A 27,580-nucleotide genomic window follows, 5' to 3' on the forward strand; every position below is an offset into this window, starting at 1 on the left:
GATCTAAGGATTTGGACTTCTAGTACTGCATTTCTTTTTAAGCTTGCTTTTTGCCCCTTTCATTCCTTTAAAATGGAAGGAGCATTTAATAATTCATTATAACTTCATTGCAGATGTCCTCAAAGTGTCTTATGTGGAGAAGGAAATTACTGTAGTAAAAAGATATTTGTGGCATCAGCATCTGTTCCTCTGATAGGTAGTTTTGCTACTGCTCGGAAGAGCGAAAAAAGAACATGACTCCTGCTGTCTGTCTTCCAGTCAACTGAAAGGTTCTAATTAAAAAAATTACATCATCGTGTAGTTTTGCAAGTGTGATTAAAATATATGTATTACGCATATACACATACATCCACACCACTTCCTGTATGCAAATCTATTTTGAATTACAAAGTACGAATTTAAACCTTCACTGTTCATGGAAATTTGACAAAGGGTCTGTATATCACTGAGAAAATTACTGAAAGATATTTCATTTGTATCTGGAACCAATTTACAGAAGTTCTGTTCCTCATTTTGAAATAATTACTTCTGAAATGTAAATTCCTTAGATTTGATTTCATATTTTGCAAAAAAAAAAAAATTTTAGCATATGCTCTTTCTACAAAATACTAAAAAAATCCCCCATGAGACAGTGCTTTGCAATCTGACATGCCCCTTAATGGCGAGACAAATGCAACCTGAAATTGTGAGTAGGTCAGTTTGCCATGAATGCGTGATGTGATAAGATGCTGATTTTGACTGAAAATAAAGCTAAGATGCTGGTTTCCTCTTCAGGCTTGAAGTGTGGAATGGTAGTACAGCTAAGATAATCTAATATTAGTTGCTGTTGCTCCTTACGCTTTGCCAAGCCTGATGAGCTTGATGTTTGCCTTGAATTTACTGGCACTTATTTTACACTTGGATGATTCAGTTCAAGAAGCTAAGATGGGATGGGGATGACAAATCTATAATAAGGTGATGCTTTCATTCTTAATTTATTTGGGATCAGTTTCACTTGCTTGGTTGTAGTAAGCATTGGCTATGTTTGCATTAGCAAGCATGAGCAGATTCAAAAGGCACATGAATGCCTGCATGAGGTTTGACTTTGGATTAGCTGCAGTCTTTTTGTACAGATCAAACACAATTTAGTAGTTTTGAGCATGTTAGATGCTGTCCCTGAGCACATTTTCTGACATGATCAAGCTGACTGGAATACAGTTTGTGCACTCTGAAATAGTTTAGGGGTGTGAAGTGCAATAAATGGCAGTTTATTTAAAGAGGTTTACTTCAAAAGCTAATATAGATGCCCTTGTGCTTCTGCTTCCCCTGAAGGATACAATATTGTACTCCTCTCCGAGTCATAATATGCTTGATCTTAATGCTGTCAACAGAAATAATTACAGTGTTCTTGTATTTTGGTATGAGTCAGTTTTAAAGGATTTGCTCTGATGATCAATCCCTGCATTTCATCAGTAAATTCTCTGGCCCAGCAATTCATTTTTTAAAGAAAATTTTGTTTTCTTTCTCTCATAGCCAGTTAACTGTCACATAATTTTGATGTTGGCTCTTCATAAGTAATTATTCATTTTAATTACTTGAGTTCAGAAATATACCAGTGATAACGTAACCTTCATCTAGAATGTAGTCTTTTATCCAAGAATTATATACCTTTAGTGTAGCTAAAACAACCTAGGGTAACATTTACATGGCTTAGTAATTTTCCATTTAGCTCTCTATCTTTAACTTCTATGTTTTCAAAATTTGCTTGAGACTAGAATTCCACTTTGCTTTAATTCAGAAAGTTTCTGTGGAGGAGAGGGGAACAAATAGCTTCAGTAGGAAGAGCTTGGTTGCATCTACATTAACAGTTTAGATGAAGAGTGTGGTTTTGAAGTGAAACCCCCCTAGTCTTTGCTGCTTACCATCTTTGTTGCTGCTTGGAATGACAAGGGAAATCCCCTAGTCATTGATGCTTGCCTCGCAGTTTGTGCTTGGATTTGTGGTATTCTGCTCACATTTGTAGCATATGAACAGGATTCCTCTTAGGTGAAATGAAATTGAAAGAAATCTTTAAGATCATTTCATATATTCCAAATGCTAGTGAGTGTTCAAGTAACAGGAGCAAACTGGGAGTGTCCTTGAAAATGTTTATAATGTAGGTCCTCAATAGCCCTTCAACAGTCTGCAAATTGGCTGTTACGTGTTGCACTAAATAATGGAGGTGCAGTTTATAGGCACTATCTAAGCAGTAGTTCCACTATTTTTTGTTTATTACAATGTTATGCTACATGCAGACAACAGATTAACAGGCTACTAATACCTGTATAATTTTTTAACACAAGTACTGTTTGTATTATTCTCATTTCTGTCAGTGAAATAATAGTTAGTTTGAAAGTCCTGACTGTTTCTTGGTTAAAAAATTGGAAAAGTATAGATTGATTGCAATAAAATGCTTGTGTTATTTTACAGTTCTGTGCAGATCAAAAACAATGTTAGCAGTAGAAACCAGGAGACAGCAATGACATGAAATAACCTGTATATCTACAACTAATTAGCCAATTAGTTGTATGTGGAAGTAGGATTTCTATGCCTAGCTAATCTTTTCCTGCTCTGTCATTAAAGTTGTGAAATATCTCAGCTAGGGCGAGAGCATTCTCCTATTTATTAGTGAAGTATAAAGTATCAAAATTGTTGGCATTTAGTTGATGCCTATAAAAAGTAATTTGTAGTTTTAATAGTCTAAACTTATTAATATGTTTGTACATGTGCATAGGTGGTTTGATCATTGGTTTTAGAATTTCAGAACTGGAAACTTTGCAGGTATGTATGAAAATAATCTGAAGTAAAGCCTGTATAATGAATAGGCATCTTAGATAGACTCCTATATTATTCTGTGAGAACTGAAGAAGGTAGTACTGAAGTTCAGATCAGTCAGTATAATTCATGCAGCAAAACAGTCTTTTTCCTAACAGATTCTTGACAGAGTAACTTTTGTTTCCTTCAGAAATTTGAGAGAAGCAAGAGATAATGCTGTTGCTGAAAAAGAAAGAGCAGTTATTGCTGAAAAGGATGCTTTAAGAAAACATGATCAACTCTTAGAACAGTAAGTATCATTAAAAAATATAAAGGTGTAATGATATTTCTATCTCAGGAGCTTTATGAGGAATGACTGCTTTGACTTTCTGCGTATAAAAAAGAAATGGAATTACAAACATTTTGTTTAAATGAAATTACAGATTTAATTTTAGTAGTATATTTTTTTTCTTTTACCAGTACACTAACAATATGGAAGTTTGATTCTCCTACAATCCTGTAAAGACAAGCAGACAGTAATTATGTATCTCACAGCAGGAATGTGGATTTCATACTGTACGGTAGCAGTGGTCGAACTCTGAACCTGTTGGGTTTTTTCTTTAGTTGAAAATAGAAAATTATCTTAGATGAGGACTTCAATGAATAGTTTCTGTAGTGTGGTTAGAGAGCAGCAGTCATGAACACTTATACTTGCTACATGCTGCTTTTCTTACTGCTGTCTCTTCTCAGCCTTTCATATTCCATGTATCAAAGATACTGTCTATAGAAACATACAATTCTATTCATATGGAGAACGAAACTGATTTTTCTGCATGTTTACAAGCAGTCTTGCTATCCTGTTCTGCAGCATCTTTTTGTAAATTTAGAATATTAGTTAAGGTAAATTATGAGGTAATTTGAAGCTTTTGACAATAATAAAGCTGTTCAAGGTAAGTTTGTTGTGTGTCATTAATTTTGGACCCAATTTGTTGTTTAATTCTTTTTTCTAAGACGAAAAGATCAGTTCATTAACTGTGCTACCTCAATGAAACTACTAGATGTGAACTTTTTCTTACTTGGAATTGTTTTTAATTCCAAGAAGTAATCTATTAAAATGTTGGTAACTTAAGCATAGGCACAAATTAATTAAAGCTTTTCATTTTTATGTATAACTCCTGAATTTCAGTGGTGATATTACTGAAGAAACAGCATTGCCTAAGGACTCAAAAAAAAGTCATTATTTTTTGTGGTGTGAAGCAATAGGGGTAGTTCTAGAGCGAACAAGGTGCGTCAGAGACTTGATATCTACTCAGTTTCAGGGGTTTGACTTCAGATTAATCTAGTTTGGGCTGGATGGGGCCCAAGGGTACCGAATGCCTTTTAGTGGGTAGAGTACATTGTAGGTGTTCTTGGATTCTCAAAAAGGAATTCAGTTAGCAAACTCTGAGACGATAGCTCCCCAGTGCAAATCAAAATGTGGAAATCAAAGCTGGTTAACTGAGGACAACCAGGAAACTTAGTTCAAAACTGATTTCCTGAGTCAAAATAAAATGCTTATGTGAGCCAACCACATTTCTGATGAGACTGCCACGTTTTATTGTGATAAGACTGTGACGTGGGGAGTTCATCGCTAACAGGAAGCTCTGCTGGAAAATAGGTCTGGTGTATGATAATTTGAGTATGAAACTTGATTGTTTTTAATGGAAATATCAACTTTATAATTATTACCATATTTATTTTTAAACTTTAGAACCATGGAGAAAATACTTCTCTGTTCTGCTTTATTCCCCGTCATACAATGTGTCTTTTTCTTTTTTTTTTTCATATTGCTGCTGTTGTTTTTTCGACAAGTTTCCCTACAATGAGAAACATAAGATTTTCAAATGGATAAAAAGGGGGGAAAAGAAGAATGGTGGTAATAAACTATTTGTTGCCATCTTGTTTGACACACTCATGCTTCTATCCTCCAGTAGCTTTTTCTAGTAATAATCTCTCTAATTAAGTAAACTCTACCTTCCTTGATCTAAATAAATTAAAAAGTTGATTTATACTTCTTTTTTTTTTTTTTTTTTAACTTCAAAGTAGTAGGTCATTCATCAGAAGATTATGCTTTTTAGAGAAAAACACTTCTTCTTGGGAAAGTAGAAAACCCCATACTTCCTTTCTTTAAAATAAAGGCGTCTCCCTTTAAAACTCTTCTAACCACAGTGCGGGTTTTAAGACCATGATTTTTTCCACATTCCAATTCATCTACCTAAACGACCTGCAAAGTAACACACTGGCATGATGAGATAGAATAAATGCCTCAACTTAAAAGACCCCAAATTCTGAATTTACTGTGGGTTGACATGTGATAGTTCTGTAACAAAGACATTTTCTAATATCACCAGAAACTCCTGAGATAAAAAAGGAGTACCTGTGTTGTTCAATTCTGTATTTAAGTGATTCTAACAGCTTGTTCTATTTTAGTGAAAACAAGGTGACTCATCGTAGTTACCAGTGGTATCATAATCTGTATAAACAAACATGTTTTAAAGCTTCAGAAGTATGTGGAATGTTGACTGGCCTGAATGGTGGTTAAATAAAGCCCTTGGCAAATCTTGTAATCAGAAGTGTAACTAATACCCAATTTTCTAGTCAAGCACAGTTATTTTCATTTTTCTTACTGATGTTTGTGATAGCTTTTTTATAAACAGCTGTTTACATATGCCAAGAAAATACTTGAGTGATAATATCCATGAAAGAGATATATATTGAGAGAGAATCTGCTGTTTCAGCCTCTGAGTAGGCCACTATAATGTCAGGTTGTAAGTTTTGTTGCAGCTCTATATTCCATGTGAGAATCCATGTTTTGTTTGTCTGTGGCAATGAAAAAAAACTTAAATGACTTGGTATTTTGGATTAAACTGAGGTCAGTGTCACACATGTTCTGAAGAATGATGGCCAAGTAAAAACATTTTCACCTTGTTTTAAACTTCTGGTAATGAGACTAAGACTTTTTTATAATTTTAAATATATATTGTCTCAGTTGAAAGTGTCCAGGGGTTGAGTGTAAAGAGCAATTCTGTAAAAGCTCCATCAGCTACGCATAGTAAAGTGGAGATACTAAATATGTTCCAACTTTTCTTTCTCTTGAATATTCCTGGAGTGTTATTTTCAAACAATTGACTGTCAATCTGTTATTCACTTCTTGCAAAACAGCATCAAAAAGTAGAAAAATGCATCCTGGTTTCCTATCTTTTTGGTTTTTCCTGCTGGTAAACTTTTCTAGTTTCATATAATGTGCAACATCAAACTGAAATGTTTCCAATGTTCAAAGTGGACTCTAAGGTCTAATATGGGATGAGCTCATAGAAGAGCACTTCACTTCAGGGGATGCCTACAAGAGCCATCTCTTGTCTTTGATTGTTCACTTCCTTCAAACCTTAAGGAGTATAATTTCTTTTCCTAAGATCATATAGTTAGCTCTGTCAGTGGAAAGTGGTTGAAAAATTCCACAAGTACTCAGAACACAAAGGCTATCCATAGATGGTGTGATTTTACAAAATCTTCTTAGTAACAAAAAAAAACATAACAACCCAAACTGTACTCTGTTACAGTTGCTTGTTGCTCACGTAATATACTCAAGGTGATTTTTCCTGTCCTTATAATAGAATCATAGAATCATAGAATAGTTAGGGTTGGAAAGGACCTTAAGATCATCTACTTACAGCCCTCCTACCATGGGCAGGGACTCCTCACACTACACCATGTTACCCAAGGCTCTGTCCAGCCCGGCCTTGAACACCGCCAGGGATGGAGCATTCACAACTTCCCTGGGCAACCCATTCCAGTGCCTCACCACCCTCACAGGAAAGAATTTCTTCCTTATATCCAATCTAAACTTCCCCTGCTTAAGTTTTAACCCGTTACCCCTTGTCCTATCACTACAGTCCCTAATGAAGAGTCCCTCCCCAGCATCCTTGCAGGCCCTCCTTCAGATACTGGAAGGCTGCTATGAGGTCTCCACGCAGCCTTCTCTTCTCCAGGCTGAACAGCCCCAGCTTTCTCAGCCTATCTTCATACAGGAGGAGCTCCCGCCCGCTGATCCTCCTTGTTGCCCTTCTCTGGACTTGTTCCAACAGTTCCATGTACTTTTCATGTTGAGGACACCAGAACTGCACGCAATACTCTTAAGTGAGGTCTCAGAAGAGCAGAGTAGAGGGGCAGGATCACCCCCTTTGACCTGCTGGTCACCCTCCTTTTGGTGCAGCCCAGGATACGGTTGGCTTTCTGGGCTGTGAACACACACACTGAAGCCAGCTCATGTTCATTTTCTCATCAACCAACACCCCCAAGTCCTTCTCCACAGGGCTGCTCTGAATCTCTTCTCTGTAGCTGTGCCTGGGATTGCTCCGACCCAGGTGTAGGACCTTGCACTTGGCATGGTTAAACTTCATGAGGTTGGCATCAGCCCACCTCACAAGCGTGTCAAGGTCCCTCTGGATGGCATTCCTTCACTCCAGGGTATCAACCGAACCACACAGCTTGGTGTCATCAGCGAACTTGCTGAGGGCGCACTCAATCCCACTGTCCATGTCAGCGACGAAGATGTTGAACAAGGCCGGTCCCAACACCGATCCCTGGGGGACACCATTCATTACTGATCTCTAGCCAGACATTGAGCCATTGACCACAACTCTTTGTGTGCGGCCATCCAGCCAGTTCTTTATCCACTGAGTGTTCCACCTATCAAATTGATGTCTCTCCAATTTAGAGACAAGGATGTCGTGTGGGACAGTGTTGAACGCTTTGCACAAGTCTAGGTAGATGACATCAGCTGCTCTACCCCTGTCCATCAGTTCTGTAGCCCCATCATAGAAGGCCACCAAATTGGTCAGGCAGGATTTGCCCTTAGTGAAGCCATGCTGGCTGTCACCAAGCACCTTGTTGATTTTCATGTGCCTTAGCATGCCTTCCAGGAGAATCTGCTCAGAGATTTTGCCAGGCACAGAGGTGAGACTGACTGGCCTGTAGTTCCCCAGGTCATCCATTTTCCCCTTCTTGAACATGGGGGTTATATTTCCCTTTTTCCAGTCATCAGGAACTTCACCTGACTGCCATGATTTTTCAAATATGATGGCCAGTGGCTTAGCAACTTCATTTGCCAGCTCCTTTAGGACCCACAGGTGGATTTCATCAGGTCCCATGAACTTGTGCACATTCAGGTTCTTTATTTCTAATGATAAAATGGGAAGTGTAGAGAAACAAAGAGAAATAAAACAGGTATGCAGTAAGCAGATGAGTAGTATTCAAGAAAATTGTGTATGGCAGTATTATTCCTTCGGCTTTACAGCTTACTTTAATACGCATAAATGATGGAAGAGCATTTTTAAACAATATTTTTTTATTTGGCCTGAGTGAAGTCAGAAAGAGTGCTACAAAAAGTAGTTTAGAGCCTGAGGTTGGTTTCATAAAGATTTCAAAGGATTTTGTATTGTTATTTAAACCTTTCTGAAATGATGTAGGTAGCTCAGCTTTTTAAAATTGTTGGATGTGTAACAAATCGTCTGCTAAAGGTAAAAATACCTTTAGCAGTAGTTTTAGTATTTGTATTCAGAAATGCCTTTCTCAAATAAAAAGCAAAACAGAATAAAAGTAATTGCCATTTCTTGATAGTAATTGTCTATGCTTCATAGATTTAAAAAATGTATGCAAAAAGTTCCCTGTATATTTGTGTTTACCTACTTAATGCTTTCCAGTCAGCTGCAAGCCATGTATACATTTTGGAGATTCCTGTTAATCTCTTCATTAATCTTTATATTCTGATTTTTTTTTCCCCTGTTTTGTTCTTTGCAATTGTGATGCTTTCTAGAATTTTTTTGGAGGTGAGATTAACTCTATCTGATTTTAGTCATTTGTCTTAAACTTTGTAGGTGATGTAGAGAAGTGACCAATCCTGCTCATAAAATGGGTGTTTAAATTGGATGAAATTGAGATCCCTATATCTTCTTATTAATTGCAGGCAAGCCAGAGGAAGATCTTAGATAAGAAGATAATTGGAGAAATTTACTGAGTAAATAACTGCTCTACTTTGCAATTAGAATCTCTGCTGAGTATGCAGGCATTCGATTATTAGATTAGCATTTATTACATTATACGTTTGTTGTTAATGGAAACATTAATTATTGCCACCTCTATTAACGTGTTTTTATCCAGATGTTGCAATGACAGGATTCCAATCTTAAAATGATTAAGTCAGTGTATTTTTGTGTTGGACTAATTGCTAATACTTAAACAGAGGTCTATTATCTCCTAAAAGTATTTGTATAAAAGTAGGATTTAAATAATGAATTAAAAAAAAATCCATGCTGAAAACTTCTGTCCAAAATATTTCTTTGCCAAAGCTGCTGTAACCTTATATTAGAACCCACTGAAATGCTGTGAATGTGATGGAAATTAATTCTGAACTTCCAAGAGGATGTCTTTCAGCAGTGCAAAGGCAGCAGTGTAAAAGACCAGGAGTGACAGTATGGTGGAGAAGCAGAGAAAAAGTCTATTTTCCAGGAGACTGGGTCTAATTTGCTTCCAAGCTATAGAAGCAGCCCTGAAATCCGTAACAAAAACAATTCTGTGCATCTTTCTGCTGAAATAACTAGGGAGGCTTCTGCTCTTTTTCCCTTTTCTTCTAAAGATATATGTATTTGGAGTTTACATCTTAATAGATGATTAAATTGCATTTTAATAAACAGAAGGAGAAAACCTAATTAACTGATTTGACCAAATAAATTAATAGTAATGTTAGGAAGACTGCACACTTGCTAGGACATGCCTTACTTTCTTTGGTTGTTAGATGCCTAATAGGGATCTCAAAATTTTATATTCATAGCTAAGATAGTGTTTCTCCAGAGTGAATGCTTTAAGCCCTGTAACCAGTTACCTCATAACAGTAACTGTCTTGATGTTGTAGAATTATCAATGTCAAGACTCATAGGAATGATAAGTTAGTCTGATGGCTGACCTTTCTGAGCTTCATTACATCTGGAACGCAGGCTTTGAAGTTCGTTCTCTTACTGTGCAAGGAATGTTCAATAATTATATTTATAGCTTTAGAAATGTTTTTATTTTAGTTCCTCTTGCCCCAGCTCCTAAGAAATAATTCTCACAAAATATTATTAGCCTCTGAAAGATGCTTTGGGAAGGTTGTAATATGAACATATCCTGATATCATAAAGATTTTCCTTAAGCCTTGACATTCTCATTTTACCTGGTTATTTCCTACTAGCCAAAATGCCTTAATCTTAAAACATGAAGGCCAGTAAAGGCAAAATGTTAAAATTCTGTGATGGCTATTACACTGATTACCTAAGAAACTATGAATTCTTTTAAGTCCTTAGTATTTTTGTCAGCCTGGAAAGGTTGAAAATATATCAGTGATCTTTGAGAACAAAATTGAGAAGAGTTATAAGGGTGCTGCTGCTTAGACTTCATATATTTCTTGAATTACAGGGTTGAAACTTCCACTGCAGTCCATGATTTTGTGATGTTTGTTAGTATCCCTTGTGTGTACAAATTTTTGTGATTCACTGCACCCAGCTTCTCATTAAAGATGAGCACTGGCAGGATGAGCAAATAGAGGAACTCATTACCAAATGATGTTTCAGGTGCTAAGTTTACATGGGTTCAAAAGGAGACTGAAAAAGCTCAGAGATTAATTTGAGAATTATTGAACAAGTAGAAACCACATCCAATTCAGGAAATTCTTGAGATAGAAATCGTTGAATGCTAGTGGCAGAGGATTAGGCAGAAATACGATCTGTGCAGCAGTTTTTCTGGCTCCTCTCAAAACACACACTTTTGGCTATAATTGGAGACAGGATTATCAGGCTACATAGGCCTTGCGTCCGATACACTATGACTAGTCTATGTACAGCTGTTCTATATAGAACAGAACAGAAGCTATGAAATAGAGACATCTCAACCTGTATGTTTGCTTTGTGTCCCTTTGAAAAGTGTAGGCTGGAGGTAATGACAAGATATAAATGAAAGAACTTATCTGAAGATAAAGTTAACGTTTTGGGGTTCTTGTTAAGATTTATATATATATTAGGTTGTCTGTGCAAATAATATTTCTTCTGGAATGTGTCTAGCCATTTTAGCTTGAAGGATTCAATTTCTGTATGAAGCCCCTAGCAGCATTTGGTAGCCCAAAACATTAACACTTCAATGGCATATCAGAAAAGAGCCTGTTTATAGGAAACTCCAAGTACCTGGATTTTAGAATACAGAAAAAATACAAGTCACAAATAGCCACACGACCATAAATACATGCAGTGATTGTTAGTTGCATGTCTAACAAAATTGTGAATTATAGTGCCTATTTAAAAGTTAAATTCTTCAACATATTCTCTGTATGGCTGTAGAAAAATTTTGATACTCTAATGATGGCTAAATATGTAATATTGTATTTCAGCCTAACCAAACCATAAAAGTTTTCTTTTAATAGTAATTGTCTTCTGGAATTACATGCAGAGTCTGTGGTTCCATTCTCATACCCTCTGGAAAAAGCATGTGATTCTGTACTTGTACCTGGATAATGAACTGTTGAAGAACAGTCTGTCCAAATAGGTGTTTCTGCGGCTTGAGAAGGAAGTTACAGCTCTGTAATCTTATGGACCTCATAGTAAACTTACAGGAAACTCTGAAATGTTAGTAAGCAAGACTAACATTTATGAGAGTGAACTTTGGGCTGAGTTTTGGCCAGAGCTTGTCTTTTGCAGAACCATATTCGAAGTGCTGAGAAAATGTTAATTGTAACTGGAAGCCTAACTCTACTGCTGTCAGCTTGGTCCTCACTTGCATGGTGGTGATACCTATGTCATGTAAGCAATTTTCATGAATAAGGAAAATGTTAGCATATTGTTCTGGAATTGAGGGTAGCTAGTCCATTTGTAAATGAATAAATGAAGGAATATGCGTAAACAAAGAACCTTCATACTCTGCTCATGAACATGCTACCAAAACAGTGTATATTGGTGAGCCCAAGGTACTTTCAGGCTGTAAGCCACAGGGAGCTCTTTGCCTTGGTCAGTAGTCCATCCAGCATTGAATGTGACTAATTAATCATATTGAGGACTTCCCAAAAGAAGACATATGGTACATACATGTAGTGCTCCCAACTGAGGAAATCACCATTCAGAACTGATGGAACAACCATGTGAGTCCATGGCAGCTTGTTTGCTGCTTTTTCTCTTCATGAGATTGGCTTGTCTGGTGACTAGTTTCTGGATGAGGAGAGAGTGGGAAGACCATGGTTGGAGAGCTGGCTTCCCTTTTGTATGGTCTTTTTTCTAGATAGGATTTCCTCAAGAATTTATCCCAGACTTTGTCAAGGTTGGCTCAGAGTTATTTACATTCAGGAAGACCAGTAAATTTTTTTTGAAACTACATGCCTTCAGCCCTGAAGTATTGCATCACATATTGGATAGTGGAAAGGCCATGTTCTTTAGTTTACTTAGTGCAGAGCTATTTAGATAATTTTTACAGCTGTTTGTGTTTCTAGCTTAACAATCTAAAGGCATAATTGTGTCTATGATATGGCTCTCTGGGTAACTCTGTAAGGCTATTCTGTGAAACCTGCAAAATGAATGTGCAATTAATGTTCAATATATAGTTAACCAGAGTTCAAGAGCTTGCCAAGGAATACCTTGATCCTGGATAGCTATAGGCTGGTAATGTGACAGGTTAGCAGCAGTTTTACCAAACATCATATAACCATGGTGGCACTTAGATGTGACATAGCGTTTGAATCGTGGGGACACCAAAAAGGGTGGTACTACTTTGAGTTACTTAAGATGTCAATGAGTATACAGGTGTGAACTGGTTTTATATTTAAACAAATTTTTAAAAGGTTACTTACAAACAGAACTTTAGCAAGACTGAAGTGAGACAGAAACATTTCCTAGGCCTCTGAGGAGAGCACCTTGTAGTGCTCCCCTCAGAGGAGTAGATGTGCTGGACTGTTGTAGATGGTAGCTAGTGATGATTAGCGAGAGGTTTTGTAATTGTGTGTTACGAGGACCATGGTGAGAGGCAGTAAGGATAGAACCTGGGAAGTGAAGAAACCCAACAGAAATGGAGTGGAATGGTGCATATAAAAGAGTAAATCAGGGGGCTTTGCTACAAGTAATAAAGAGCTTCTGTAGTTTTTACCATTAGGTAGAATTCATGAAGATGTTGCTCATAGGAGCATATAATGCCCAACCCTTTCTTGTAAACCCTGTTTAATAGCAGGGGTTTGTACTTGAAACTAATGTGGACTACTGAAGATGATGTTGCACAGATCACCATGCAAACTCCTCTCATGCAGCATAGAAAGGATAGGGGTTGTGTGTATGTGTGCCTCTGACAGGTACCCCATTTGCCACAGGTTCCAAGTGCAACAGCTTATGCCAGCTTCTTATCTGCAGCATAAATATGCATATAGACAGCATAACATCAGAAACTTTCTCTTAAAGGAAAGTGAACTTTTTTCATCAAGTACCAGTGTAGTTGTAGAAATAAGCTTACTTAAAATATAATTTAAGTTCCTTTGAGATGAAGCTTGGGCATTATATAAAATGCTTATACCTGTCTGTCATTTAATCTTTTCATAAAATGTTAGATTTTATAACAAGCACATAAAATGTAAATGTATGCACTTGCACTTACAAGCCTACTTGTATATCTCTTCTAAAATTCAAATACTGGATATATTGTCAAAATGCTGCAACTCTTGGCTGATATTTTAACATAAATACTACCGCGTGTCTATGTATATAATCTAGTTTAAGCTTTGGTGTGAAACTTGTCATCTGGAATTGTTTTTGTGGATATTCTAATTGTTTCATGGAAAGTGTTCGTTGCCATGGGCAAACAGATATAGCAGTGCACTGATTCATCCCTTCTGAAATTTTGATTAATGTTTACCCTGATTGCTCTGAGATCTTAACCTTTCCCTTTCCGGAAATATGTAGGTCTTAAGTATCAAGATGTAGATTAATTAGAAACTCTAATCCTTCACTTGTCTTCCTATGCCTCTCACTTCAGGCAGTTAACTGACTCTTGAATCTCTAAGTGTACTCAATACAAACTGTTTCTCTAAAGAGTAGAGGATAAACACAATGTGACTGTGGCTGATGTAAATCCCACGCTCCTGTGTAATGGCCAGAAATAGGTGGAATGAGGCCTCAACTGATACCTTAATTCTAAGATTTTTTAGATGTAAAACCATGTGAGGAAATATTTTTTTGTCTGTTCCATGTTCATTTCAGACTTTGTTTTAGAAGAGAGTGAGGCTGAGCTTTTTAGTTTTAGATTTGTCCCTTATGACTCTGTTCCCAGTCACAACTTGTGAAATCTGGGTCTAATTTCTGTGTTATGTCAAAGTTCTGGTCTTTTTTCAAAGTATTCTATACACATAGATATATGGGGTACATGTCAGTTTATTTTCTTGGTTCCAGATGAATGCCTCTTTTCAAAGAAAGAAAAAAAAAATTTAAGTAATGCATTTGCTGCAAGATACTTGCATTATTGAAGTGTGCGGACGAGCAGAAAGTAGTTGACATGCTACAAGTTAGAAAAGAGCCATGTTATGGTAATTTATTTGCGTGCCAGGGGTCTGTTTTAGTAAAATAATCAAATCTTCCTTTTGTCCTTTGTCTCCGATGGTTATCTGTTTTTACAGAACAACTGTATGAAACAGTTTTAGTTTGACCATTAGAATAAGCAAAAATAATTGCAATCTTTCTATTGCTAAACTGATATCTTTTGGCAGAATTATTTGTGAATTATTTTTAAAGATAGTTTTTACATTTATCTTTGTAAGTCTCTTTTGTTATGCCAGCTGTCTAAATCTTTTCATAAACCTCAGTTAAAAGAAACATATTTTCCACGATTATTTTAAAATATAATGTTTACTGGAAGGGAAGTCTAGTGAATTCCCACAGATGAAGTGTATTTCTCCCACTTGTAAATGAGTTCTTATTTCCTACGGTACATATTCTGGTACCACGAAGAGTCATTTTCAACATGTTTTAGTTTAGCTTCTAAAACATCTAAAAACTTGGCAGATACATGTAAATGAATGTTACATCCAGTTTTAGAAACTGCTTCCAAGTAATATTTTACTAGCATGATGATTGTGAGTAGACCTTTCATAATGCAGAAGTGTCTTTTGTGATAAGCCTAAAAGCATTTACAGAGGTCTTACTTCTATTTTGTTTTTTTCATCTTTAGCATGTTTTGGTTTAACCATTCTGTAAAATATGGAGAATACTTCTGTGAAAAAGCCTTACGGGTTACAAGCAAAGTGTTATAAATGGAACACGTTAGCCGGGCAAGTGATGGCTTTCTTCAGATGTATTGACTGAATTTTACAAATTTTCATGCTATTTTACAGTTCTCAGTTTTACAACTTTCAAAATCTGTTTCCTAATAAGTTACCTTGACAGTTCAAATATTAGAAAAGAATTTAAGTAATATGCTTAAAAGGGACTTTCAAGTAAGGAGGGTAGAGTGGGAGAAAAATTGAGAGGTAGACCAGGCATACTTAGATTTAAAACCAAATCAAAACAAAACCAACAAATGGACAAACGAAAAAAAAAGACCAACTAACAATCACCAGTGTTCCATTGGTGAGACAATTTTCATTTATCCGTTACTTAAAAATATCTCATATTTTAACTTCTTTGTCCTAGCTTCCTGGTATCTAGGATCTTAGATGCTTTGCTCACATACTGATATCTATGCTTAGACACCCTCACATTTCTGCAGCCTGTATTTAAATATCACCCTAAATATTTTCTAATTGGCAGCATTTGTCACGTCAATTTAATATGCATGTTAGGGGTAACTGTGATTATTTTCTGTTGCAGCTTTAACCATCTGTTGTCCACAATGAAACACCATATTATCAGCAAGCTCTTACTGAAATTACCACCCTTAAAAATTTCTTTAGCTTTTTATTAGAAGATGTGGAAAACATTTAAAACTTGATTACTACGCCTTTCATTTAAAGACATCCTGGGATCCTTTTTCTCTTAGTTGTGTGGTATAACATATAAAGGAAACCGATTTAAAAACCCTTCCTCTACCCCTCCAATTGGTCTTAAATATATTCATCACGGAGAAATCATAAAAAGGAGAGGGAGAAGTTAGTTTAGGGGATAGAGAGTCTTAGTTATTTTGTCAGACAAATATACGTACATTTTTCTCCTTCCATTATGTCTAAGTTGTTGTGAAACTTGCAGAAGATTGATGATAGGCAAAAGGGTTCAAACATTAGTTTCTGAGAAAAGAAAGTACATGCTACATGGACTTCAGCACAGCTTTTACTGTGGCTGGTATCAGTCTTGTCTAACTTTAAATGCCTATGCCAGGATGTAATCATGTCCATGAAGTATTTGTTCCTTTGCACTGACTTATAAAGGGAGTTTACATGACAGGTTCAGATGTAAATACCCTCATTGTAAACACTTGAAGCAAGGTGAGGTGAGTCCCGCCTGTCTTTTCCGAGTTCAGTGGGTTCAGCATAGCTTCATTACAATTTCATGGGATTTAGAGCTTTTATGCTTCTTGTTGAGTCCTTTGGGAGTGAAGTAAGCCTGGGAAGAAGGGAGAGATGGGGGGAAGGTGCTTTATGATTTAATTTTTATTTTCTCATTGTCCTACTCTGATATGATTGGTAATGAACTAAATTCATTTTCCTCTGTTTTGCCCATGACAGTAATTGGCAAATGACCTCTCCTTGTCTTTATCTCAACCCATGAGCCTTTCATTGTATTTTCTCTCCCCTGTCCAGCTGAGGAGGGGAGTGATAGAGTGGCTTTGATAGGCATCTGGCATCCAGCCAGGGTCAATCCACCGCAATGTATTGGTTTGATATGTTTGATAAGTACAGGCCTTGCACATACTAATGGCTTTCCAGCTGGTTGTCATAGTGATCTCTGGGGGCAGATTTTCCTTGACTAGTTTCCACTGAAGTCTTACCAATACCTCCTGTTTTCAAGCACCACCTAACCTCAGAGGCACTTAAAATCAGTCTGCATTCCAAATTGGAGCACATCTAGGTAGAGGTTCCTATGCATGCTCGGAAGTCTCCTGGTTTGGAAAATTAAGTGTTTATTTTGATATGGGTAGGGAGGTACTTGAACCCTGTTCAAGTCCCTGAAGGGCCTGTTTTTATTAAATCATGGCTAGCTCATTCAAAAGCACTGAGTTCACTCCAGTACACTGTTAGAAGAGGAGGCAATGGCTAAACTTGCCTCTTTTGTAACAAGCTTTGAGCACTTGCTCAGGAAGTTCAAGACCTTGGTCCTTTCCCTCTTAATCTCCCTAATTATTTAAACAAGTTTTGATGTTACCTAGAAGTTTTTTACCCAGAATTATTGGCGATAAGTGTATTAATATATATAATGCACGAGTTAAGCAAAATGCCACAAAAGAGGAAAAATAAACTAATTTGGGTGATTGGTTTTGTGAATGCTGGTCATACAAATCCTTAAAAAAAAAAAAAGGCAATTAAAATACAACTTCTAGACTTTTTAAAGCTATGTTAATTGTCCTTTTGCATTTCTTTTCCCATTATTAAAAAAAAACCCAAAAAACAACAAACTAGCAAATAAACCTACAAACGTGGATATTGGCAGGAAAGTAGTTACCTATAAGGTTTATAAACATTATTTTGAGAATGAGCCTTTTGGATCATTGATTCTTTTGTCATTGCATATAACCATCTTTTCATATATTAACCTCTGATCTCTAGTGTTCCTACTGGAAGCTATTCCAGGATTATAAGGGGGCTGGAGCACCTCGTGAATGAGACAGGCTAAGAATATTGGGGCTGTTCAGCCTGGAGAAGAGAAGGCTGCGTTGAGACCTCAGAGCCACTTTTTAGTGTCTGAAGGGGACCTACAAGGATGCCAGAAAGGGACTCTTCATCTGGGGCTGTAGTGACAAGAGGTAATGGGTTAAAACTTAAACAGGGGAGAATCAGATTAGGTATAAGGAAGAAGTTCGTTACTGTGAGGGTGGTGAGGCATTGGAACAGGTTGCTTAAGGAATTTCTGAATACTCCATCCCTGTCAGCGTCCAAGGCCAGGTTGGATGGGGCTTTGAGCAACCTGTTCTAGTGTGAGGTGTCCCTGCTCATGGCAAGGGGCTGGAACTAGATGTTCTTAAGGTCCTTTCCAACCCTAACTATTCTGTGATTCTATTCTAGTTGTCATGTTCAGATGGAGTTTTAATTTCTGAGATTATTTTCTTCTGGTTTATAACAAGGAGTTCTGATGCTAGCATTAATACTTAAACATCTGTTGGTTTGCCCTCTTAAAATCTTAGACTTAATTTTCCTAGATTGTAGCTTATTTGACTTCTCCTGGGATAGATTCCTTGTTCTCTTGAACATCTGAGTACCGTTTCTTTCAATCTTGACCTTCCTTCAACTGGAATAACTGGAATTCTGAATAGTGTTTCACATAATTTCCCGCTCTATCTTGTATGACACCATCGTTTCCACTAGATGTGCCTTAGTGATTCCTGGAACTGTCTTTTGCATAGCTGGATCATGTTAGCTGTTTATTTATCCTGATACCATGTAATGTATCTAGATCCTGTCCTGTCTTCTAAGTGTCTGATGAAAACAGACACCATTTTAAGTTTTCTAGCCCTATTCTTAACTCCTGTTTATCTATAAATTTTTATTTGGTTTTTTGTAGCAATAATAATCATACTCTCCAGTCTATGAGAGAGGCACATCACCCTGGAAGATGTGGAATCTTTTTGCTCCAAGTACTCAACATGAGCCACAGCTCAGTAAGTGTACTTAGCATGGGTACTACAGAGTTGCAGACATCCAAGATATCATTATAGTAAGTGAAAACTTATTGAGCGGAATCAGTGGGGTTTGGAGAGCCGTTCAGCTGACTAAATCAAGGTTGCTGCCTCAGTACGTCAAAGGGTTCTCTTTATAACCTTTGACTGCAGTGACTAGGTTTCTACCAATCATACTGGGGACACAACTTACAGGTAGATGCCTAAGCCTTTGTAAACCTAGTTTAAAAAAATAAAATAAAATCACAGAATGGTTCAGTTTGAAAGGGAACTCTGAAGGTCATCTTGTCCAACCACTCCACTCAGGCAGGGCCACCTAGAGCCTAGGTTGTACAAGATCATGTCTACATGGCTTTTGAATATCTGAGAGAATGAAGACTCAGCAACCTCTCTGGGTAACCTGTTCCAGTACTCTGTTTCCCTCACAGTAAAAAAAAAAGTATTACCTGATGTTCAAATGGAACCTCCTTTTTTCAGTTTCTGCCTTTTGCTTCTGGTCCCGTCACTAGGCGCCACTGAAAAAAAGCTTGTCTCCACTCTCTCTGCACTTTAGTGGTCTTAAATATACATAGCTGATGCAGTAGTGAACTGTATCATCTAAGTAAACAATGGATTCTTTAAGATAGAAGCTATAGGTGGTAGGATAATGGTATAGTACAAGATAGTCACATGAATGTCAAGCCATTGACAAACTTAAGCCCTACAGCAGTTTCATAGAGGAAGCTTTTGAAGAATTTTAGAATTGGATTTAGAAAAATTCAATTGATGCGAAATACAAACCAACCTTACTGGTGTGATAAGACTAGATTGGCTGTGAAGAGGTTTTATTTCTATTTTCCTACCCTATCTTTCTTTTCCACAGCCTTTGCTAGACTGAGATGTGATATGATTGCCTAAGCAACAATTCCTGAGGCATATTTTTAATCTATATTTTACCCCAAATCTTCAGCTATTTGACTATGTGTCAATAGCATATAAAAATTGAAATGCCTAAAAAAAGAAATGAACTAGGTTTCAGAAGTTATAATTTTAGCTTTGGTATATGATACTTATCAATGTGAACTTGCATTACTAAAGTGGGGTAGGGGAGAATAACATTTGTGAAGAGTACAAATACTGTAATTGTAATTGCTTTTGTCATTTAACAATTCACACAAACCTTTTCTGTATTAGCTTTGAAAAATCATAATACAAAATACACCAGTTTCTCTGTAATTTTTGTAATTGCATAAATTTTAATTCTTCTGTACCTTCTGTTTAGCAGCTGCCAGATTTAATGGTTATGGAAAATGTTGACTAATATTACTTTTAGAAATGTGTGGGTTTTAATCACATTTGTTTTGTTAATTACTTGTTATATGGACTATCCTGTGTCCTATTAAATAGAAAATGTTTGATCGGTAAAAATGCCTTTTCAGTATGCTCTGAGGTCTAGGAAGAGAGTAATTTAAATTATGTTACAGTTCAAGCAATATGCGTACCTTTTACCTTTCACTTGCCTACACTTTAATATTTTTCATATTTATTATAGCTAGTCAGTGAAATGAATAGACATGTTTAAGCATCACTTCTTAGATTCCTAAATTATTTCTTATATTAGTGCTTATTATTTTTCCTTAATGTTTGCAGTTCCAGCAGTTTTTGTACTTGTCTTGGACTTCCTACTCTACTTACCACCCTACAAATAAATCTTTTTATATTCAAATTGATGCCAAGATGCCAGCAGTATAAATTGTAACATATGATTCACACTACAAACACATTTACTGGTCTGCTAATACATTCGTTTGACAGTCAGATAAATATATATCTAAATATTACATGTAAATGTATGATCACTGAAAAAGATTGCATTGATCTTGAATGTGTGCACATTTCATACCAGTTCAATAATCTTTAAACATGGCTAGAAGAAGTCATTTTCTGTTACTCCCACATTAATTCTAAAACCATTTAAAAACAATCTTCTGAAATGCTAAAAAAAATTTGTTTTAAAATTAGAACCATTGTATATTTTTCAAAGTAAAAGTTAAGCTTATGTATCTGTGGAGGGAATATAATGAAGGAAAATCACCTAAAATAGGAGAAAACCTAATTTAAAGAGAATGGAAATGTGATTGTGCCAAATGGAAGAAGAATAGTTTTGCCATTCAACACTGATTGCACAGAAATGGTTTTCTAGATCTTTACAAAAATCAAGACCTCTTCCTTTTGTTATTTTTGTCCTTTGTTTTCATATTACGGTTTCAGAAATTTCATCGTTATTGCATGCTAATAATGATAATACTTTGAGAACTAATACTTATAGAAGTAGTAATAGTTTGAGAAGGCCTTGAGGAAAAGCTAATTTCAATACAACCCAAACACCACGCATACAATTTCACTATTGAAATTTAGTGGCAAAAGATGGCAGCATGGTTTTTAAATCACAGAAAGTGAAGGAAACTTTTTAAATAGTACTTCAGAAAGGTTTCTTCTATCTTCTTGTGTCAATTCCAATGTCAAATGGTCTGTGTTTGGGGGATTTTTTAGATCTGTTTTGCTTTTGACATTCTTTTCGCCAGGCCCAACCTCTATTTTCTTTTTTTTTAATTATTTTTTTTAAGCTGCATAAACTAATTAGAAGCTGTGAGAAATGCAGAATGGAACCTGTCCATGCTATTAGAGCTGTGGAAACAGGAGAATAGTACCAGAGAACTAAGTATGGTTACTTTTGTTGTTGTAACTTAAATTACGAAGTCTGATAAAAATGTTTACAATAGCAATAGACTTTACATAAAATCCATAAAAATATATGAATTTGGAAGTTATAATTCTCTTACTGTGTATTTTACTTACTTTCCTCTTGCAAAGTTTTGGTCCTTCTGTCTTAGTAAGAGTACCAAATACTGCAGTGTGCTGTTTATTTTATCAGTCATATTGCTTGCTGTATTTGATCATGATCTGAGACATGCACTGAATTACTTTAAACACATGCTTTAGATTCCTATAGATCCGTAGTACAGTTGTTAAACATACCCTGCATTTCTAAAGAAGCAAAAAAAGATTGCTCGCATTCATACAAGAGCTTGCATCCAAGCCAAGAATGACAGATGCTGTTACAGCTGAGAAATGTAGGAAAGCACTCAAACAGTAGTTAACTTAGGTCAAAGTAGAAAAAAATGAATTTAATATTACCTTAATCTAGACTAGAGTTAAAGGTACTTGAGGTGTAGATGTTGGTTGTACAAACTGTCAAGGATTATGTTCCAATTCAGTAAATCTGCAATATCTGAATGAAAGAAATAGTTCTAATTTCTGCTCTTATTAATTTCATTATTTTTGCCTTTTTTTTTTTTTTTTATTCCTCAGTTTAAGTAAATATATTTGCAAGGTTGTGTTTTGTTTTGTTTTATTGTTTTTATTTTCATATTGTAGAGTACGTGTAAATCCTAGCATCTAAGGAATGGTGAAGAGGGGAGTTGTCTGTACATAATCCAAACTTTTGTGGCCTGGATTTGACTTTACTATGCCAAAGCAACATATTTGTCCTATTTTAATGTTGACATGATCATCTAGAGCCTTTATATTTATTCTATGTGCTATAGGGAATAATTCACAAGAGTTTAGCATTTTTAGCAAGAATATAAGGTCATAGAGTAAATGGAAATTTGAAAAATAAAGGAAAAATATTAATAAGACAAAAGCACTGAATTATGTGACATCATATATAATAATTCTGTGTCTAGTATTAATTCACAGTACTGTAGGAGCACAAGAGAGGTAATGGCACAGGCTCAACATTGCCGCACTTGATGTACCAAAAATCTTGGCACGCACTATTGTATTTAAGTGATGACAGTTTTAGTTCTGCTGTACTAAAAATGTGTGCGTCTTTATCTCAATAAGTAAAATAGTTGTTCTGAATATTTTTCTTTCTTTCAAGCCCCTAAATGTGGCATTGAAGTAACAACATCTGATATCTGTCAAAGTCATTGACTTTATAAACCTGCAAGTAATTCTTTACAGTCCAGCAAGGAAACTTGAGAAGGGTATTCCTTGTCACTGACAACAAAAAAGGCAAAACATCCATAATGGGTTAAACATGCATGATTCTGCAGTTATAAAAGGTTTTATTCTTTGATCAATTTATAATGTTTTGTGTGGTGGAAAGTGTCAAATAACCAATAATTCATTTGGCTTTAAAAAGAGATTATATTTTATGTAAACAAACAAGTTGAATTGTGTTATGTTCTGTGGTTAGGGAACAGAGATTCATAAAGAAGAATTTATTTTATTTTGAGGAAACAATTTTAGGATGGGATAAAATGCTAAGTATTCTGTTTCTTTCCAATGTTGAGTGAATTAGCTTGATACTCATTACTCCGAATGGGAGAAGTTCCCTTGAATTGCTAAAGTGAGGCGCTTCAAGTAATCCGTGTTCAGAATTTGGCACATATCTAAGATACTTTTTCTCTCAAAGTAGGTATTCTTTATTCTTGCCAACACTTTTTAATTCAAACAAGAATTAATTCAGGAAAGCCTTGGTTTTACCTTTGTCAAACAAGCTGTGGTTACTCTATGGTTACTTTTGACTTTACCTAAGGCTATGTATGCACAGTTCACTGTGGTTTTGAATATCTGATCTAGCTTTATACTGGTCTGCTCATACACTGTTATTAGTTTCATCACAAATTTAAGTGAAGACTAATTTACTGTTCTGCTTAACTTCTGTATTGACTAGAGTCTTTAAAAATGCTCTTTATAACTGAAAGCCCAAATCTCTTAAAAAACCTGCTGTGGCCAAGCAAATTGCAAACCTTAGCAGCATTCATCCAGAAAGTAAAAACTTTTTTTATTAAATACTGATTCCCTTAGGTGTTTGTCTCCAACATGCACATTCATACACTCAAGTCTAAGGATAGTTTCCTTTGTTTGTCAGTACTGATGCATGTCATCTGTAATCAACAGTCCTACATTCTCATACTAAGTCCCTTTCAATACAAAGCTGAGGATACAGAGCTACACTGGTGCAGGTCCAGGACTGTACTGTGATTTCTGCTTTTTCTTCATTTCTCCAGGGGTGTCACCTCCAACTGTAGCTTTCTTATTGAAGGTAACTTTCTCATATTTGCCACTTATGTTTTTTGCTTAGTCTGCTTTAAACAGAGAAAATGGACGTTTTGTGCAAGGTCCAAAACACTGACAAAAAAAAAAAAAAAGGGCTGTTATTAAAAATTCCAGAAAGTCTCTTCTGAAAGAGTCTGTGAGCTTCTTCACAAACACAGGAAACTTGGATAGATGTCCTGGGTTTTGATCTTCATTTCCTAAGATCTTCACTCCAATGGCAGAGGCCCCTTACCTCATCTAAGGACTTAATTCCAGTAATCTGCTGATGTAAGGCTTAAGCTTCACACTGGAAGACAGTTAACACTTCTATATCCCTGGAACTTAAGAATAGGAAAAATATTCACAAAGTCCCCTGCCTATAAGTTCAGTATCATTATATGAATAATGATGGGGCGACTCTATTTTTATATCATTTACTAACAGATATCAAAATGAGGTCTTCTCACTTAGGAATATGTCCTGGGTTCAGCAGTAGCAGTCAGTGTTCTCCTTCTTGGTAGCTGATGCAGTGCTGTGTTTTGACTTCCAGCCTGGGAACAGTGCTGGTGATACCAGTGTTTTCGGTTGTTGCTAAGTGATGTTTACCCTGACCAAGGACTTTGTGAGGCTCATGCTCTGCCAGGGAGGAGGGGAAGCCGGGAGGAAGCAGAGATGGGGTGTCTGACTCAGGCTAGCCAAAGAGGTATTCCATACCACAGCACGTCATGCCCGGGGTGGGGGGTAGCTGGGAGTTACCCAGAAGGACAGGGGCTTCTGGGTCAGACTCATTTCTTGGCCGGTGGCATAGTATTCTCTTCCCTTGCTATTTTCTCTTATCATTGTTGTTGTTGGTGGTAGCGGGGTGATTTGTGTTGTACATTGGTTGCTGGACTGTTCTTGTCTCAACACGTGGGAGTTGCACTCTTTTGATCCTCCTCCCCATCCCTCTGGGAGCGGGGAAGGGGAGAGCCCTGGGTGGGGGGGGGCCTCGATTGCTGTCAGCCCGGCACCACTCACTGGGAGTGAGTGAACAAGCTGTCTGGCTAGGGTTTAAACCACGGCAGAATAACTGATCAGATGGAATCGGTTCATCAACTGACAGGAGTCTTGAACACATTATCAAATGGAATTGCATGTTCCCGGATAGATGAAGTGAGGAGTGATAATTCAAGAGCTCTTTTCAAAGAATTTGGAGGCAACACAAGATTGGTGATCTTGACTTAGACACCAATAGGAAGTTGTAGGTGTATCTCTTTCTCTTCAAACTTGGAGAATTAAGAATGAATTTGAGAAGGGCTTTTTTTTTACTTCCTAGATGTGAAAGCTGTTGAGTGTTCTTGCTATGTTGCTTTTGCCAGCCAGAATCATCTATGTGGTAAACCTCTAACACCCTGTAACAGTGGGGATTCTGCTAGTGGAAATATAACTAGTAAAGTTCTTATAAGAAGACTTTCTACATAGAAGTTGAGGAGACTGCTAGTGTTCTTGAAATTTTTGCTTTGAAATTGTGTCTTTTCAGGTAACCCACAGATCCCTATAAGGAGTACTGCTAGATTGTCAGAAGTGGGGTTTTCTTTACTCGTCACAGGCATTGGGTAGCCTTGTGAGGAAGTACTTGTTGACGTGTGAGTGTCTGAGTGTCCCGGGTTTGGCTTCTTAACTTTGTTACTGAAGATTCCCTACCCGTACTCATGGTGACTTTGTGGGGAATACAGCTTGGAGTTACTTACATTGTGGGTGTCCTGGAGCAGAAATCAAATTTACCTATAACTGTTCTTTAAGGTATTTTTTTCCTATATGCACGTTTGCAGCACACCCTCTTTATTGCTTGCCTTTGAATGTCCATTTATGGTTATCAAGAATTCTGAGATTGGGAAGAAGTGAAAATACGAGCCAAACTCCACCCCTGTTATATAACAGCAAAGTATTAGACTGTGTACCCCATTAGCATTGCTAAGACAAGCATGCTTCAGTGTCATGTACCTGCAAACACTGCATCTTCAAGAACAGCTGACAGTAAGCAGATTTTCTTGTTTTCTGAAAGACTGACTCCATTTAGACTTAAGGCAGTTGAACTATTAGCCTGTTAAGTGCTTTTAGACAAGCTTAGAGTCTGGTTCCAACCTGGTTCAGACTTCTAACAGTGGAGGAATGGAATGCTGAGAATGGAGCTCAGTGTGGAACAGAGTTTAAAATACTGTGGAAAAATATTAAACACCTCCATCTACTTAAAACAATCTTGTAATAAAAAAGGCAAAAGAACTGCATATCACACAAAATAAGGGTAACTGAAGTACAACTGTTTTTCAGTCATGACCTTAGTATTCACACAAACCTGGTAACTAACATGGTCACACTGAAGTGCAGCAGTTCATTCTTTTAAGTTTAAAGGGAAATAAGCTTTTCCTATCTACATCTAAGTCTCTGTTCAGCAGAAGTCTTTCTTTTAAACCATAAGCATACAAAGGGTTAAAGCAGCAGCTTAACATACTGTTCAGTGAATGGCTTCCTTTTATCGAAGGAGTTAATGTTAACAATATGGCTATGCTAGAGGGAACTTCTCCAGTGAGTACAAGAATTGTATCTTCATTTGCTTCATTGGTTGTGTGAAGGATGTGGATTCTAAAGCTCCTAGCAGAAAGAATGGATGTTGGCAGGGATGAAATGATACAAGCACTGAATATGCGGAGTAGTAGGAGCTTCATCTTTCTATTACGCAGTGAAATATGATACACTACAATCTGAAAGTTAAAAAGAAAAGGTTATAGTCTCCAGGTACTCAATTGGAACAGGGAATATTTGAGGATTTGGATTGTCTTAGAATCATAGAATAGTTAGGGTTCCAAAGGACCTTAAGATCATCTAGTTCCAACCCCCCTGCCATGGGCCGGGACACCTCACACTAAACCATGTCACCCAAGGGTCTGTCCAACCTGGCCTTGAACACTGCCAGGGATGGAGCATTCACAATCTCCTTGGGCAACCTGTTCCAGTGCCTCACCACCCTCACAGGAAAGAATTTCTTCCTTATATCCAATCTAAACTTCCCCTGTTTAAGTTTGAACCTGTTACCCCTTGTCCTATCACTATAGTCCCTAATGAAGAGTCCCTCTCCAGCATCCTTGTAAGCCCCCTTCAGATACTGGAAGGCTGCTATGAGGTCTCCACGCAGCCTTCTCTTCTCCAGGCTGAACAGCCCCAACTTTCTCAGTCTGTCTTCATACAGGAGGTGCTCCAGCCCCCTGATCATCCTTGTGGCCCTTCTCTGGACTTGTTCCAACAGTTCCATGTCCTTTTTATGTTGAGGACACCAGAACTGCACACAGTACTCTAAGTGAGGTCTCAGAAGAGCAGAGTAGAGGGGCAGGATCACCTCCTTCGACCTGCTGGTCACCCTCCTTTTAATGCAGCCCAGGATGCGGTTGGCTTTCTGGGCTGTGAGCACACTGAAGCCGGCCCATGTTCATTTTCTCATCGACCAACACTTCCGAGTCCTTCTCCACAGGGCTGCTCTGAATCTCTTCTCTGCCCAACCTGTAGCTGTGCCTGGGATTGCTCCGACCCAGGTGTAGGACCTTGCACTTGGCATGGTTAAACTTCATGAGGTTGGCATCAGCCCACCTCACAAGCGTGTCAAGGTCCCTCTGGATGGCATTCCTTCCCTCCAGGGTATCAACCGAACCACACAGCTTGGTGTCATCAGCGAACTTGCTGAGGGCGCACTCAATCCCACTGTCCATGTCTGCGACGAAGATGTTGAACAAGACCGGTCCCAACACCGATCCCTGGGGGACACCATTCATTACTGATCTCTAGCCAGACATTGAGCCATTGACCACAACTCTGTGTGTGCGGCCATCCAGCCAGTTCT

The 27,580-nt window shown here is 37.2% G+C and overlaps 1 protein-coding gene across 6 annotated transcripts in view; it reads left to right on the forward strand.

The window, feature by feature from the left end:
• Positions 1–27,580, forward strand: part of PIBF1 (progesterone immunomodulatory binding factor 1) — a 129,513-nt gene that overhangs the window by 39,207 nt on the left and 62,726 nt on the right. For all 6 annotated transcript variants that reach the window (XM_062636874.1, XM_062636876.1, XM_062636879.1 and 3 more), the window contains one exon: positions 2,984–3,082. In XM_062636874.1, coding sequence (XP_062492858.1) covers positions 2,984–3,082 — 99 coding nt within the window. The remainder of the gene's footprint in view (positions 1–2,983; positions 3,083–27,580) is intronic.

This window comes from Pezoporus occidentalis, unplaced genomic scaffold (genome assembly GCF_034315485.1).
Source record: "Pezoporus occidentalis ecotype Australia unplaced genomic scaffold, CSIRO_AGI_Poc_V1 ctg5, whole genome shotgun sequence".
In the NCBI taxonomy this organism is placed as follows: domain Eukaryota; kingdom Metazoa; phylum Chordata; class Aves; order Psittaciformes; family Psittacidae; genus Pezoporus; species Pezoporus occidentalis.